At 56.4% G+C, this 15,515-nt stretch overlaps 2 protein-coding genes across 4 annotated transcripts; both read left to right on the forward strand.

Moving 5' to 3' along the window:
• Positions 1-941: 941 nt before the first annotated feature.
• On the forward strand, positions 942-4,189 carry LRRC15 (leucine rich repeat containing 15). Its single transcript, XM_075069043.1, has one exon. The coding sequence runs from the start codon at positions 942-944 to the stop codon at positions 2,715-2,717; it is 1,776 nt and encodes a 591-aa protein (XP_074925144.1). The 3' UTR covers positions 2,718-4,189.
• Positions 4,190-6,589: 2,400 nt separating this feature from the next.
• CPN2 (carboxypeptidase N subunit 2) lies at positions 6,590-13,089 on the forward strand. 3 transcript variants are annotated; one of them, XM_075068943.1, is made up of 2 exons: positions 6,590-6,829; positions 11,376-13,089. In XM_075068943.1, the coding sequence occupies exon 2, from the start codon at positions 11,382-11,384 to the stop codon at positions 13,026-13,028; it is 1,647 nt and encodes a 548-aa protein (XP_074925044.1). In that variant the 5' UTR covers positions 6,590-6,829; positions 11,376-11,381; the 3' UTR covers positions 13,029-13,089. The 3 variants fall into 3 exon arrangements, with proteins under 3 accessions (XP_074925044.1, XP_074925045.1, XP_032634008.2); XM_075068944.1 differs by lacking the exon at positions 6,590-6,829 and adding an exon at positions 8,699-8,765; XM_032778117.2 differs by lacking the exon at positions 6,590-6,829 and adding an exon at positions 8,699-8,765 and having other exon boundaries at positions 11,381-13,089.
• The last annotated feature ends 2,426 nt before the right edge of the window (positions 13,090-15,515 follow it).

Genomic DNA, 15,515 nt, shown 5'->3' on the forward strand with positions numbered 1-15,515 from the left:
CTGTTCCCATGTGCCAACTGCCATGTGTATTAGCATCCTCCCATTGAACCCAGGGTGTGAAGGTGTGTGGCTGGCCCTTGCTGCTGGTGAGGGGCTCCTGGCATGTTGCCACCCTGGGAATGGGGAATCTGGTGCATCCTTGTGGGGGGGTGGAGGGCTAGCTCAGTGATTTGAGCATTGGCCTGCTAAACCCACGGTTGTGAGTTCAATCCTTGAGGGGGCCATTTAGGGATTTGAGGATTGGTTCTGCTTTGAGCAGGGGGTTAGACTAGATGATCTCTTGAGGTCCCTTCCAACCCTAATAATCTATGATTCTATGAAAGGCCCTGTTCCAGCCACAGCAGTAATGGGAGAGATCCCTGTTGCAATGTCGTCTGCCTTGTCATCCCAGTGCACACAGGGAGGCAGGGGCAGGTCACAGGCAGGGCAGCTGCAACTGGAGCCCAAAGATGTTAATAAGGGAGGTAGCGTTCTCTAATGGTTAGAGCCAGCACTGGGCACCAGGGGATCTGGGCTTTAACCTCAGCACTCCCACAGACCTGCTGGGCCCTTGTGCCAGCCAGATCCTCTCTCCACCCCTCAGGCCCCTCTGCGAAGTGGGGGTAACAAGGCCCATGTCTGTAGAGCCTGAGGCCAAATGCTCTCGGTGCTAAGGCCTTCTCACTCTTTGCTAGTGTCTCTGGGGGCATTGTGTGTGTCACCCAGATGCTGGTGGCTACTAATCTCACCCAGCCAGTGCAGGGCATCTCTGCTTGAACGCTGATCTCCTCAGCCTGTCCTGTGTATTGTACAGTGAGAAGCTGCTGCAGCCCTAGTGCTGTAAGAGCCGCTCTCTGGTGAGGTGACTGATGGCCGTGGCGACCTCCAGCCCGCCTGGGGTTCTGGCAGCTGATGGGAAAGCCTGGCTGTTGAATGTCTCTGTTTGTTTTGCTTTCAGGCCCATGGCGCTGATAGGCTGGGTCCCGCTGCTCGTGGGGTTTCAAGTCCTTTGCTTGGCGCTTGGGCAGTGTCCTGAAGAATGTCAGTGCTCCAAATCAGCTCAAGTGGAGTGCTCAGGAGCAGGGATCACGCAACTTCCCAGCCCCATCCCCACGAACGCCATAAGCCTGCAGATAATCAACACCCGCATCGCTGAGCTGGGGGACGCTCCCTTCAGCAATGTCTCCATGCTGATTGCGCTGAGAATTGAGAAGAACGACCTATCTCGGATCAGCCCCAGAGCCTTCCAGGGCCTGGCTGCCCTGCGCTACCTCAGCTTGTCCAGCAATAAGCTGCAAGAGTTGCCCGTGGAGCTCTTCCAAACCTTGGGGAAACTCGAATCGCTGCTGCTGTCGGGCAACCAGATCCTGCACATTCAGCCCTCCCACTTTGCCCAGCTCAGCAACCTCAAAGAGCTGCAGCTGCACGGGAACAACCTGCATTCCCTCCCGGAGGGGGTGTTCGACCGGCTGCCCAGCCTCACCAAGCTTAACCTGGCCAAGAACAGCATCACCGCCCTCCCGGCCAAGGCCTTGCGGAGGCTGCCGAGGCTGCAGGTGCTCAGGCTGTATGAGAACCAGCTCCGTGAAATCCCTGCGGGCGCCTTCGACAGGCTCCGGGAGCTGCAGGAGCTGGGGCTGCACCAGAACCAGATCAAGCGCCTGTCGGCCGGGCTCTTTGTGCACAATGGCCAGTTGCAGAAGCTCTTCCTGTCCAACAACGTCATAGCAGCTCTTCCCCAGGGAGTCTTCCTGCACCTGCCTGAGCTCTCCAAGCTGACACTGTATGGGAACGCGGTGCGAGACATCGCCCCTGGGACCTTTGGGCCCATGCCCAAGCTGAGGGAGCTGTGGCTCTATGATAACCAGCTCACCACCCTGCCAGACTTCGTCTTCAGCAACCTCACCCAGCTGCAGCTGCTGGTTCTGAGCAGGAACCAGATCCGCACCATCTCCACCTTTGCCTTCCAGGGCCTGAGGGAGCTCCTGGAGCTGTCTCTGCACTCCAATGCTCTGCGCAACTTGGAGGGAGCGCTCTTGCAGGGCCTGCCCAAGCTGCAGAACATCTCCCTGCAGAACAACAGGCTGCGTGCCCTGCCGGAGGACCTGTTCCGGAATGCCACTGGGCTGCTCAGCCTCCATCTGCAGAACAACTCCCTGGAGAACCTCCCCGCAGGCCTCCTCGATCCTTTGTCCCAGCTGCGCCAAGTGAAGCTGCACGACAACCCCTGGCGCTGCGACGCCAGCATCCTGGCGCTGAAGAACTGGCTCCGAGTCAATCTGCAGAAGGTGGGAGACAGCCTGCCCGTGTGCGCCCTACCGCTCCTCGTGAGGGGTGCCCCAGTCGTATCGTTTGATGAGGGGCACTCATCTCCGGAGACCCCTTCTGGGGCCACAACATACGGGCCAAACCCCACCTCCTTCAGTCACCCAGAAACGTCACCCTACACCCATCCATCCGACCAGGCTCCAGAGAAAGTTCCACCAACACCCTTCAGCCCCTCACTGGCCAACCAGCTAAGCGTAGGGACTGCGAGTGGGTCCCTGACCAGGCCACCGGATGTCCCTGGCATGGGTGGGCTGTGGGGCCTGACTCGCACACAGAGTGGGGTGGTGGTCGCTGTCATCACGCTGGGCTGCCTGGCTGTGCTCTGCACGCTGGTGGGGCTGGTAGCCTACAGCTGCAGGAAGAGGAGCCAGGTGGTCCTGGAGCGAAGGAAGGGACAGAACAAAGCGTAGACTGGGCACCATGAAGCTTTGTGCGGATTGCGTTGGCACTGCAGAGTCCCTCTGTGCCCTGCCCCCTCAGGGCACGGCCAGTGGGTGTGGGGCTGGGAGAGGGGGAGGATTTCAGTCCATATGCTACCAATAAGCTTTACATCGACTATAGTGACTGGGGCTAAATTGCCTTCCTCACAGACTGACCCAAACCTCCTCACCCTGCCCTGTAGGCACAGCCTGAGGCCAGTTGTCACCCTGGCCCCTGTGGGTGCCCCCATGGGCCCAGCCTTGGCACACAGGAAGTAGCCCCCCCAGGGGCTCTCCATGGCCACCCCATGAGTGGCACAGCTCCCCCCATCCGCTGCGTGGTGGGGTCAGCCTGAGGCCTTGGACGTAGGCTAGGGGCACCAAACGCTGGCTTCCCCCAGCAGCTCTGAGGCAGAGCCATAGGCGCATGAGGAGGAGTTGGCGTAGTCAGTCCCTGGCACTTCGTCCCTCTCACTGTGCCAGCTCTGTCGCCTGCGAGGGTTCAGGGCTCTGCTGGGGAAGGGCCAGGGGCCTGCAAGGAGCAGGGCCAGCCTGACGCTCTGCCTGGCCTCTGAGCTGCCAGCCCTGCAGCGCCACATGCACAGGGATCTAATGGCCATGGCCCTGCTGTCAGGACAGGGCAGGCTCCACTCTCAGGCCAGCTGGGCCTGGGGTCCCCGGAGCCGCACACTGACTCTGCTGGGGCTCGTGCCCAGCCGTGACACAGGTGTGTTGTGGCAGAGTGTGTCTGTGGGGGTGCTCCAGCCCTCCCTAGCTCCTGCTCCCATCAGCCCTGGGGCAGAGCTGGCCGTAGAATCAGGCTCCATACCCATGAGCAACTTGCAGAACCAATCAGCCCAATTCAGGCAAACAATTATACTGCATGGAAACTCAGGAAAAAATGGGCACAATCCAAACGCCTGGTGTCCCGGAAACGCTGCGGCCCAAGGTCTGGGCTGGATCAGTGTGTGTCTGCCGTGCAATCAGCAGGGGTGGGCGTCCCTGTGCTCCTGCACTGCACGCTGTTTGTTATGGAGCATGGACCTTCCTGTTTTTTCACCTCTCAGCACCCATAACACTGACCCCCACAGCAGTGCCCAGTGTCTGCCTCTCCCCCAATCACTATGGCACGACACCCCGCATTCTGCCATCCCCCCATTTCCAGTATGGGCTGGAATCCCTCACCTACCCTGGCTAGAGCCATCTCCCCACTCCAGAGCCGACTCCCCCGCCTATCGTGCTGACCAGTGTCGTCTCCTTGTGCTTCCCCACTGACCTGTCTGTATCCACCTGTTGTCTCTTGGCCATTACTTAGCGTGTGAGCCCTCTGGGGCAGGGACTTTCTGTTTGCTCTGCGTTTGTACAGCCCCTTGCACAATAGGTCCTGGCTCAGGGCTGAGGTTCCTAAGTGCTACAGCAATATGAAGACTAAGTGACAATAAAATATCACTGACCCAACCAAATTCCACTCTGTCTGGTCACTAACCTCTTCTCTCACTCCTCCAGACACCGGACTCTGAAAGCCGCCTGCTGTGAGGCCCCAGGCAGCTGCATCTCCCCCACCCTCCGAAGCACATGGTGACTGAGCAGGCTGAACAGCTCCCTTGCTCTTTTGGTCAGAGACTCCTCTGATGTTTTCGGGAGCATTGGGGGGTGTCTCGCTGTAAACTGGTGAAACAAAACCTCCAGGCCCAGTGTTTGGAAAGCAAGGACCAGAGCGTGACCCTGGTGACACCGGCTGTAAATCCAGAGTAACCTCATGGATCTTACTGCACTCACGCTGGATTTACACATGAGTCGCTGAAGCCAGACTCTGCCCCTCCGGGCCGAAGGCTCTGACATGCGCCGGGTCTGCAGTGGGTGTTTACTCCACCGGAATTGGGAGTGGCAAGAAAATCTGCCCAACGCTGGGGAAGTGCCCAGGCTGATGGCTGGCACTGCCCCAGAGCGGGGTTCAGCGCGACCTTTCAGCCAACGGCATAGCACCATCAGCTGGGCTCCCTTTCCATGCCAAGCACGCCCCCCACTCCTTTGGCACGGCTTCTCCCCAGCCTGGGCCTGGCTCGATGTCTCCCCCTCGTGTGCATCCTCTTTATTTCACTGACCTCAAAGCACAGCCCTTCTCCTGTCTTGTCATCAGCCCGCGTTGCTGGAGCTCCTCCTCGCATTCACAGCCAGTGGCTGAACGTGCTGGCCCTGCTCTGGTCAGCAATGTTAGGAGCACCTCGTCCTTCCTTCCCGCGTCCATGTAACTCTCGCTTCCCTGTGCTGGTCCTCTTCCCTGGGGTGCATACTCCCTCCAGGCCACAGTGATCTCTGCATGTCTATTGCTGCTGTCAGAGTGACACGGACGCTCCTCGGGGCGGGTTCGCTCTGTGGCTAACAAGAACGCAGCCCTGTAGTGCCCAGGCTGGGACCTGCTTTGCTGCAATTTGTCAAACTGGCGTCCCTTGGCCTGAGCAGTGATTTTTGTTTCAAAGCCAGATTCCCTCCCCCGCTCTTCCCCATTTTAGTTTCAAACCCTAATTATGGCTACAATTCTGGCCAGGGGGTGGGCTAACTGGAAAGCATTGGCAGTGAGCTGGGGACAAGGGTCAGGGTTCCCCTCACTGCCCTCCACCCAGGACAGGCGTGACGCTCTGCTAGGACACCCAGACCCGTAAGCTGCTGTGTTACCTCTGCTAGGACTTGTCAGCTCTCTGCCACACCAGTCTGTCCACCCCTCCACCTCAGTGCTAGCAGGAGGGCACTGGCTGGAGGAGACCGTGTGCTGCTGGTGCCTACTGGAAGCACTGAAATATAAAAGGGCCAGATTTGCTCCCCCCCCACACCTCCACATCACCTCCTTCTCACACACTGGGGTCAGCACAGTTCTCTGGGGAGAAAAGCTGGTGTGAAAGAGGGAGAATGTCTTTATTAAGCATAAGCAGGGACCCCACACTGGGTTTGCTTGTCCTGACACTGGCACAAGACTAGCCATGGGCACCCCAGGAGCTCTAGGGCACTGACAGGGAGTGGGTGAACGTCCAGCCACTGAGGCCCCTGTAACTGTATGGCCGGCCTCCCGTGTCACATGTGTTCCTGCCACAGCACCTGCCCTTCGCATTTTATTCAGAGCCACGCATTTGGCTGTGCAAAACCTCCTGCAAGCACGTGAAAGTGCCCCGTGCCTATTTGGTTCCAGCCCTGCCCGGTAGGTGTCACACTCTCTCCTACTGACACGGTGAGTGGCCGTGCCACTCCCAGAGTGGTTGGGGCTTAGCCTGCACGTGTGAATAACCTGGTGTGAACGTCAAGCCGCACTACACACGTTCTGAGTTATCTTCTGGTCCTTAGCCAAGTGTGCTGAACGCTCTGAGCGGGTGTGGCTCAGAGTAACCCCATGGCTACTGGCACCAACTGAGAATCTGCCACACATCCTGAAACAGGTGGAGGAGGCGATTAGTGCGACAAAACTCAGGTGCATGGGCTTGGCTGACCCAGGGAGAAGGCCCTGGGCATTTCTAGCTCACTGGGAGCCAGGGCCAGGTGATAGCTGTGGGGTGGGTCAGAGACCTCCGTGCCAGTCCCAATGGAGAATCTCATCCCCCTTTGCTTGCACCAGTGTTGCACTGGAGTAGTGCCCTCAGAGGCAGTGGTGCTCCACTTGACTCACAACAGTGTGAGCGAGAAGGGACTCACCACACTGCTCCTCTTGGGCATTTGGTTAGACCTGGGTTATGCGTGTTAAGTGGCGGCAGGAGGTTTCACCACAGGGCAGAAATTACATTGAGCCTAGCATAGCTGAGAGGAAGCGGTTGCTTCACATTAATTCAGCTGACAAAGTGCTGAGTCTGGTTTTTCTTTTTCTGCTTCCACAGCAAGAGACGCTTTCCACCTTCTGTGGCCTGGCCTCACCCCGCAGAGAGCTAAGAGGCAGGAGCTAAGAGGCACTTAAACAACCCAACGCAGCTGGGGCCTTAGTCTGGCTTTAGAAAAGTCAGTTCCTGATGGCTAGTGTAGGATGTGACTATGATAGAAGTTTTGTACAGTAGCAGCTCTGGGCATCCAGTCAGCTGGTGACACCTATACAAGAATCGCCCCTTACCAGACAACTTCTGCAGGTATGTGATCTGTTACAGAGTCCCCAGGCAATGCTCTGGAACTTCTCCCCACAAAGCCAGTCAGGACTTTGGGGAGCCTCCTCTCCCTTGGAGCAGACTTTGTTCAGGACAAGAAGCTCACCCATCTTCACCTCCTGGGTCTCTCCTTGGAGCATTCAGCATCCTCTGCCCCTCCGTGTGCTTCCCACAGCGAGCTCGCCCAGGCGGGGTCCTGGGGAAGCCATAGGGTCCTGCACCCCCACTTCGCAGTCAGACGTGACTCTTAGTCAGCCAGTAAAACAGAGGTTTATTCGATGACAGGAACAGGGTCTAAAACAGAGCTTGTAGATACAGAGAACCGGACCCCTCGGCCGGGTCCATTCTAGGGGTCAGTGAGCCAGACCCTAGGTCTGCACTTCACTCCTCCTCCCCAGGCAGCAACAGACTAACCACCCCCTCCAGCCCCTCCTCTCTGCTCAGCCCCTTTCCCGGGCCAGGAGGTCACCTGATCTCTTTGTCTCCAACACCTTCAGTTGGCACCTTTGCAGAGGAGGGGCCCAGGCCATCAGTTGCTAGGAGACAGAGTGCCAGGCATTCAGGTGCACTGGCCCCTTCCTCTGCAGCAATCACACACCCTTATCCCACCATTTAGATACTTAAGAACTGCACAGGGGACACTGAGGCACCAACACAGTATTCAGAGAAAACATTAAGAACATTCCCAGTTTGTCACATGATCATCTCCCCACAAGCGACCCCCCCAGATTTACTAAATACAACTCTAGCCCCGCTAGCTTAGGCAACTGTTTTTTCTTGGCCCTTGAAGGGGGTCCTTTGAGCTAGGACTCACTGACAAGGCCTGGGGAACAGGGTGTCTCTCTGGCCATATCACAGCTGGACAAGATATTTGCTCTCCCACACCGAGCAAGCCCAGGGGCTGGATGTGAGGCTAGCCGGGGGCTGCAGGAAGCAGTGCTAGCTGATCAGGAGATGGTGATTCTGACAGCATGCCCAGCCTGGCGCTGGGGGCTGCGCTGCTGGAAGGGATGCCTTTCGGATGAGATGTAAAACCAAACCCTCAAACCCTGGTGGTTTATTAATCCCGTGGAACTTTCTGCAAGATCATCAGTTAGTTTCTGGCCAATTCCTAATGGCTGGAGATGGGGCCAAGTTATGCATTTGTTTAAAAGGCCTTAACAGAGAAATTGGGGTGTGGACTGGATTTGAACGTTCCCAAAGTGTGTGTGTGGGGAGGGGGGATGTTGCAGTTTGCATCTGGATTTCTGTCTCTAATGGTCACATTCTGCAGCCCTCTCATTCCCCTTTTGGTAGCAACAGGAGAAGTTACTGGTCACTTCTTCCCCTAAAAGCTTTGGGCGGTGTTGTGTCAAGCAGCTGCTGCATTTCACCCCAGTGGTGGCTGCTTTACGGGGTGGGGGAGAGAGCCCTTTACCATGCAGGCAGTTTGTAAAAAGCTTTGAGATCTTCCTAAATGAAAGGTGCTCTATAAGCATCAGATTTTTATATTCTACCCACTTTGCTAGGCCCGTTCTTGAGTGAGCTTCATTAAAGTCGAGGGGGAATTTAAACGCATTGCTGGTTGCATTCTAATATTTTTAGAAACGGCTGATGCTGGGTGTTCCAGAAGCTGTCCCCACTCCTGGAAAGTGCCTTTGTTTTGGGGGAGCTGGTCAGTGGTGGTGTTATTTTGCTATTTGGTTTACTGAGAAGCAAAGCGTTTCTCTCTGCTCACACCGACACACTGAGTCTTTTCAGAGCACGCTCAGGACAGAGGATGTTGTTGATGCCAAGCAGAAATCACTGGCCCCACCCAGGCTGAAAGTGCTCGGTCAGTTGTTTCCGTGTCCCCTTCAGTAAACATGTTGCCTTTTGAAGGGGCAAATCCCTCCTGCAAGGAAACAGCAGAATTGCACCGGTTGCCTGGCTTGGTTCCACGGTAGGTGTCTGCATTGTCACTCCTCTTAGGTGCTTGGGATCCTGGGTTTGTTGGCAGGAACAGGGACTTTTGCAGCTGCTTTTGGCTTTGCATGAAAAACAGCATGAGTTGTAGAGCTAAAAAGGGTGGCTCAAATCCAGCTCTGTTGCCCTAGTGTAAATCCAGAGTCTCCTTAATAAAATCAGTGGCGTCACTCCAGGTTGACAGCAGTGCCGTGGAGAGAAGAAGTTGGCCAGATATCTTGTTCGTGTAAAGCGTGCATGCTTTTGGATACTTCAGATAACAGCTGTGTTCTGGAGGTGACTCATTGCTTGAGAGGTCTGAAATCTCTGTTGCTGTCTGATTCCACATAGGCTAGGACCAGGCACTGGGAAAGCAAAATATCACCTAATGTTGGCTGCAGCTATTCAGCTCACCCAGTATATTCTGAGAAAGGCAATGAAGGTTCATCTGATAGCAAGGGCTGTGCAAAACTCAAAGCCCACCACGGATTTGCAGGTTGGGGAAAACGTGGAATGGTTGGTGGGTTTGTCTGAAATGTTAACTGGTTTCTATAAATGTGAGTGTGAGCAGCCTTCTTTCTGCCTGGGCATTGTAGCTACAAGAGTGCAGGGGTGTTTCACATGTCCTACTGGACAGACATGTAAACACCGCTAGATAACCTGCCAGTTGTATGCGCAAATCGGAGCATTGTGCTTGCACTCCTGGCAGTGCACATACAAAGTTAGGCCACTTTGCCTGTGCACAGACACACCTCTACAATCTCACTAAACGTTTGATGCTGAAGTGTGATTTGTAAATAGAAGGTTTGCAAAGCCACTTTACAAAAATCCGTTGAGCATATCGCTTCTGTGACAGACCTCCCTGATTCTGGCTGTACCTGCCTACCTGGGTGTGCAAACGTGCATGCACGCTGCTACACATGTGTTCTAAATCCCTGATTTGTGCACATGCATGGCAAAACAAGTGCCTTGTGCCCCCACAAACCACACATTTCCAAATGCAGACAGAATGGTACTGACATAAAGCAGGTGCATCACTGAATGTGCGCGATGCCTGGAGACCCGTTTACATAAAACCAGGCCTAATGGGGCAGAGGTTCATCTAGCCACGCTGGCATCTCTCCATTGGAGTCACTGAAGCTCATTTACACCAGCTGAGGATCTGGCTCACTGCCCCTGAACTTTCATTAGACATTCTAGTGTAGACCAATTCTACAGAACATCCTTTTACTAAGGGTCGGATAATGAAGTTATGTACGTAAGAGCGACAGGCGCCTTGTCACAGAACAAGTATTTTCATAACCGTATCAAGTGTCTCACTGTTTGCTCCTCAGATGTCGTAATAAACCCCAGTTAGACATTTACTTTCACCCCCCCCGAATCCCTCCTGCTCCCCACACACGTTAACTAGCCGTGAGGCCTAGTCCCTCTTCACCACTGATTTCAAACATCAGCGGCAAATGCACACTTGTGGGGCCAGCCAGCGCTCTTCCCCGGTGTAAGGCTGCTGACTCAGCGTCATTCGCCAGGAATTCCCCTGGTGTCGCCAAGCGCAGCACTTGGCCCTTGCAGCAATCGGCCTGAGGGATCCTTCTCTCTTCCTGGCACAGAGCCCGGATGTGGTTCAGCTCCTAGCCCAGCACATGGCTCTAATAACAAACACTGCATGAGCAGGCGGCCAAGGAGACGTGGCAGAGACAAACCCCTCTCCTTAGAGGAGCGGGGCGGGTCTGGGGGGCATGGGGCCTTGGGCACTGGATCACAGCCCTTATGGACACAAATGGGAACCGGCTGCTTCTCTTAAAGGTGATAAGTCAAAGAAGACTTTGACTTTGGCGGCAGCAGTTGTGTGGGCGGCTCAGAGCTCCCTGCGAAATACTGAGCCTGAGCCTGCCCTCGGCACGTCTTTGAGTGCGTCGCTCTGGGATCACACGCCCAAGTGCAGCCCCGCTGAACTGCTCCAGCCACGTCCCTTGGGAAAGGCCTCGTGATGGCTCTGTGGCAGAACGGGGATTAGAACCTTGCTTTGCTCCTGCCCCTGTCTCAGCCTCCTGTGCTCCTGCTGCTGTGTAGCTGGGGGAGACTTAGCCTGCCTCGCAGGTCACTTCCCTGCAGCTCTATTGGGATTCCTGCCTGTCCCCCAAATCCTGCTCCTCCTCCACCCGGCTGGAGGGAGCTGCCTGCAGTGGGACCACTGGAGTGGGGCGGGTGCGTGCACAGGATCGCGACTTGGGGCCACATGCAGGGGCTGGGCACCCAGTGGCTGCCAGGTCGGGGGGAGGCTCCCTGCGGAGCTGCAGGGAGTTTTGGGGGTGATCCCCAGATCTCTTGAGGCCGGGATTGCTGGGGGAGAGGCACGGCTCCTGGCTGCACCGTGGGGAGCCTGTGGAGGTCCCTCGCAGCCTGGTGCCAGAGGTGAGAAGAGCCGACCTCAGCAGACGGCTCAGACCAGCCAGCTGTCACTCAGAGCAACCTTTGCCTTAAAGGAAAGGCTGCAGCCCCTGGTGAGCTCCCGCTTTCTGTGACTTTTCCAGTCCATCCCCCGCCAGCCAGTTGCATCAGGAAAGGGGCTGTGCAGGGGCTACTGACCTGTGTGTTTTTCCTCTAGCGCAGGATGATGTTTCCCAGCCCCCTGCTGCTGTGTCTCCAGGGCCTGCTGCTGGGCAGGTTTGCCCAGACCTGCCCGCCCCCCTGCCAGTGCTACGACAGAACAAAGGTGTTCTGCTCTGGGGAGGAGATCTGGGGCATCCCCGAGGGCCTGCCGGGCAATGCCACTCAGCTCTTCTTCGTGGAGACTTCCCTCACCACTGTCGGGAGCGGGGCCTTCAGCAACTGCAGCAGCCTCGCCAGGCTGGTTTTCCTCAACAACCCAAGCCTGGCCCTGGAAGTGGGCGCCTTTGGGGAACGGTCCAGCCTCGCCGAGCTCGAGGTCTCAGGCAGCAATTTGTCAGCCCTGAGCAGCGCGGTCTTCGGCAGCCTGCTGGAGCTGCGCAATCTCTTCCTCACCTTCAGCGCCCTCCGAGCCCTGGAACCAGGGCTCTTCAACCACACGCCCAGCCTGGAAGCGCTTCACTTGCAAGGGAACCAGATAGAGACCTTGCCCCCCACCGTCTTTTCCCCACTGAGGGAGCTGAGGGTGCTCGACCTATCTCACAACCCCTTGGCCCAGGTGCCTGACAGGCTGTTTGACCCGCTCGCCCTGCTCCAAGTGCTGAAGCTGAGCAACATCAGCCTCACCCGCCTCCCGCTCGGCATCTTCCAGCCCCTGAGGAGCCTCAAAGAACTCTCTCTGGATAGGAACGCGCTGGAGGATCTGCCCGAGGGAGCCTTCTCTGGGCTCTCCCGCCTGCAGAGACTGGAGCTCCAGCACAACGTCCTCACAAGCCTGCGCCCCTGCATCTTCTCCTACCTGTTGAACCTGGATGTCCTAAACCTAGAGGGTAACCACCTCTCTGCACTCCCTGCCAGCCTGCTCCGGGGCACGCCTAAGCTGGGCCAGCTCTTCGCTGCCTCCAACTGGCTTGAGACCATCCCTGAGGGGATCTTCAGCAACCTGCTCCAGCTGCAGACCATTGTGCTCTCGCACAACCAGCTCACTCACCTGCCCGCGGGGGCCTTCAGAGACCTCTTCAGCCTCACCACGCTGCAGCTGGACCACAACAACCTCACTGCCCTGGCGGGGGATACCTTCCACAGCCTCCTCAGCCTAGAGGTGCTGGACCTGGCTGGGAACTGCCTGCAGGCGCTGCCTGAGGGGATCTTTGACTCCAATGACTACCTGTTCGGCGTGGCCCTGAAGGACAACCCCTGGGTGTGCGACTGCCGGCTGGCCTCTCTCACCGGCTGGATCCGGAACTGGTCCGCGCCCCTGAACTCTCAGACCTTCTGCACAAGCCCTGACCACCTAAAGGGATGGGCGCTCCCAGCTTTACCTCAAGAGCAACTGGTGTGTCTGGCTGCTCCGGGCCCGGCAGACTCCTCCTTGTCCTCGGGAGAAGCAGAGACAGCCCGGGCCCCATGTACCTACAATGACTCTGAAGGCACCGTGCAGCTCGCCTGTGACACAGCCGCATGCCACCGGTTAAAGGTTCATCTCCCTCCACAAGGGGACTCGACTGGCCGGGGACTGGCCTACAGTAACGACTGGGTCTTGAATTCCAGCTGTGGCACAGTGAGGGTCTGGGTCACCATCCGTGCAGAGCCAGGAGGGATGGCAAGGGAGGAAGAGGCTGTTTCTCACAATCCCTGTTCTGAGCCTTAGACTGAAGCTCTGCCCAGTGGGCTGGTGCCATTAAAAGACACAACCAGAGTGATGGGTTGTTGTTATTCATCTCATTTATCCCCTGCTCTGTGCATTTATTGTCCGCAAGGCATTGTTACGGGTTTCCGGGCATCTCTATGTATTGGTTGTAGCTCAAGTTTCATTAAATGCTATTCCTAGTTCAAAGTTTCCCACAGTAAAGAACGTGCAGCTGCTCCCAGGGTGACGCTGCATCCCCAGTTCTGAGGGTGCACAGGAGGCATCCTCGCGGTCACCAAGATAAATACTTGCAGGGCTGCAGCTATCCAGGGTGTCCCTCTGACCTGCCAGCAGGAGGGGCCTGGTTGTGACCTCACTTCTGGGAGTGTCAGTGGGGAGAGAGTTATTGAATAGCCAGGCCCAAGGGAGCTGTTCCAAGGGCACTGGGGTACTTATGCAAAGGGGTGGGGGTGGGGTGGCACAGAGACGGGGGAGGGTTTTCAATAAACAATCCTCCTCTCTTCTGCTCAGCACATCTGGACATCAGGCCACAGTCTCCAGCTGGGACACAGAGGCCCCCAAATGCGTGGGGGGGGGTCATGCTGTCTGGAGCGGTTCAATTCCGTTTGCACCAAGCTTGGGGCAGGCTGATAGCCAACACCCCAGACTGGCCGCATGTTCTACAATTCAGTGTCGCTAGCCCAGTACAGATGTGAACACCTGAAGCTGTGTAACCGTCTCACCAGACAGGCCCCTTGGGCGCTCTGGTCTGTCGTGACACCTGGGGATAAATAGTCACTTATCCCAAGGATGACACAATATTCAGGTCGCTCCCAGTCCCAAGAGACCAGTCACTTCCCAGGTCAGTTTGTGTCGTAGACCTCACAGCAAAGACAGTGCTGGTAGCCAGTCCTGTAATAAACTAACCAGGAGAAAGGAAGATGAGAGTTAGTTACTGGTTAAAGCGACAGGCGTAGATACACCAGTGAGTGTCAGTCTGTGGGCTTGTCTACACTTGCTGTGCCACTGTCGCACTTAGTGATGACGCCACCTGTGCTGATAGGAGAACGTCTCCCTTCAGCATAGTTACTCTACCTCCCGAGAGCTGGTAGCTGTGTTGCCGGGAGAAGATCCCCCATCTGCACTGGAGGGAATCACCGCGACGTCGTCAAACTGACATGGGCTGGCACAGTTGCCGAAGCCTCTGATTGCCAAGGATTGTAGAAATCTCGCAGTTCAAATGGCCTCCTAGGGCTGACCCTGGCCAAGCAGCAGCTCATCTCTCTGCTTATGTCTAGGAAGCTTTGACCCTCCGAGTTCAGACAGCATCAGAGATTCAGTTTCTTCCTGACAGGGGTTTTATAACCTACACTCCAGAGGCCAAACCCCTGGGATGCATCATGCCTAGGTCTCTCCTTGCTGGAGGAGTGAGGCCTGCACTCCACGGGGCCTCTTGCCTTTGATGCTAACCAGATTTCATCGGCCTTCCGCAGGCCGAAACTTTAACTAACTAATGCTGCTTCTCCGGTGTGGTGAGTTACACAATGAGAGAGGTTGACAACCAACCAGCAACAGAGCTGCCCCATGGGCTAGTGAAGTTCTAGGGGAGAGCAAGACGTACTGCATCCTACAAGCATTTCATGAAGTCTAAACACTGAACTGCATTCAGTGTTACCAACTTCACAGCCAATCCCTAGGCTAATCACGCTAACGCACAGGCAAGCAAGTCTGTTTCCAGCTATGACTTTGTAATTTTTCAGGCCTTGGCATGAGTTGTCGCCTGGTCTGCCAGTGTCACAGGGGCGGGGGAGGAGTATTGGGGGTACACAGAGCAGATTGCCTTATTCTCTCTTCTCCGGAATGGAGGCTCTGCTGTACGCACCTGGAGTAGGCTGCCCATCCAGAAGATCTCCCCATTTATTTGTGCGCAGGCTTGGGATGGACATGACAGCAGTCACGTGGGGCGGGACCCGGTGACAGCCAGCCCTGTGGAAGGCCCCCAGCTAGTCACCTGCTTTGCCATTCAGGCTTCCCTGAGCGTTGGTCTGGTGAGGGCTGGTGTGCTGTGCAGTGTCTGGCCAGGTGAGTGATGCTCTTCTCCTAGGTCATAAACGTAGAGTTTGTCCTTTCAGAACTGTCCATGTCCCCCATCCCCTACTTGGCGACTTCCCTCACCGAGGTCACGCCTGCGGCTGTGGCTGGCTGGGCTGGCGAGCAGAGGACACCGAAGTAAGTGAGCCATGTGGAATGAACGAGTGCACGTGTCGGTGCATTCCTTGTACCAGAGGTTAGTCAAGAGAATCTCTGGCTCCTTCAGCATGCAGAGCGACCCCTCGCTCAGGCTGAGAAACCACGTCTATGAGGCAGGAAATCTCGGTCTGAGATCTGTGTACTATCATTCCGGGCTAGGACATTTGCCTGCATGGCTGGCCTGGGCGACACAGGGTCCCCCTGCTGCACAGGGCTTTGTTCAATTCAGTAGTAAAAACGACAGGCTCTCTGGGGCAG

The sequence above is a fragment of the Chelonoidis abingdonii genome, chromosome 8 (genome assembly GCF_003597395.2).
Source record: "Chelonoidis abingdonii isolate Lonesome George chromosome 8, CheloAbing_2.0, whole genome shotgun sequence".
NCBI lineage: Eukaryota > Metazoa > Chordata > Testudines > Testudinidae > Chelonoidis > Chelonoidis abingdonii.

Coding starts and splice junctions, on each gene's coding strand:
- CPN2 (XM_075068943.1), top strand. CDS start 11,382: ATGATGTTTCCCAGCCCCCTGCTGCTGTGTCTCCAGGGCCTGCTGCTG.
- LRRC15 (XM_075069043.1), top strand. CDS start 942: ATGGCGCTGATAGGCTGGGTCCCGCTGCTCGTGGGGTTTCAAGTCCTT.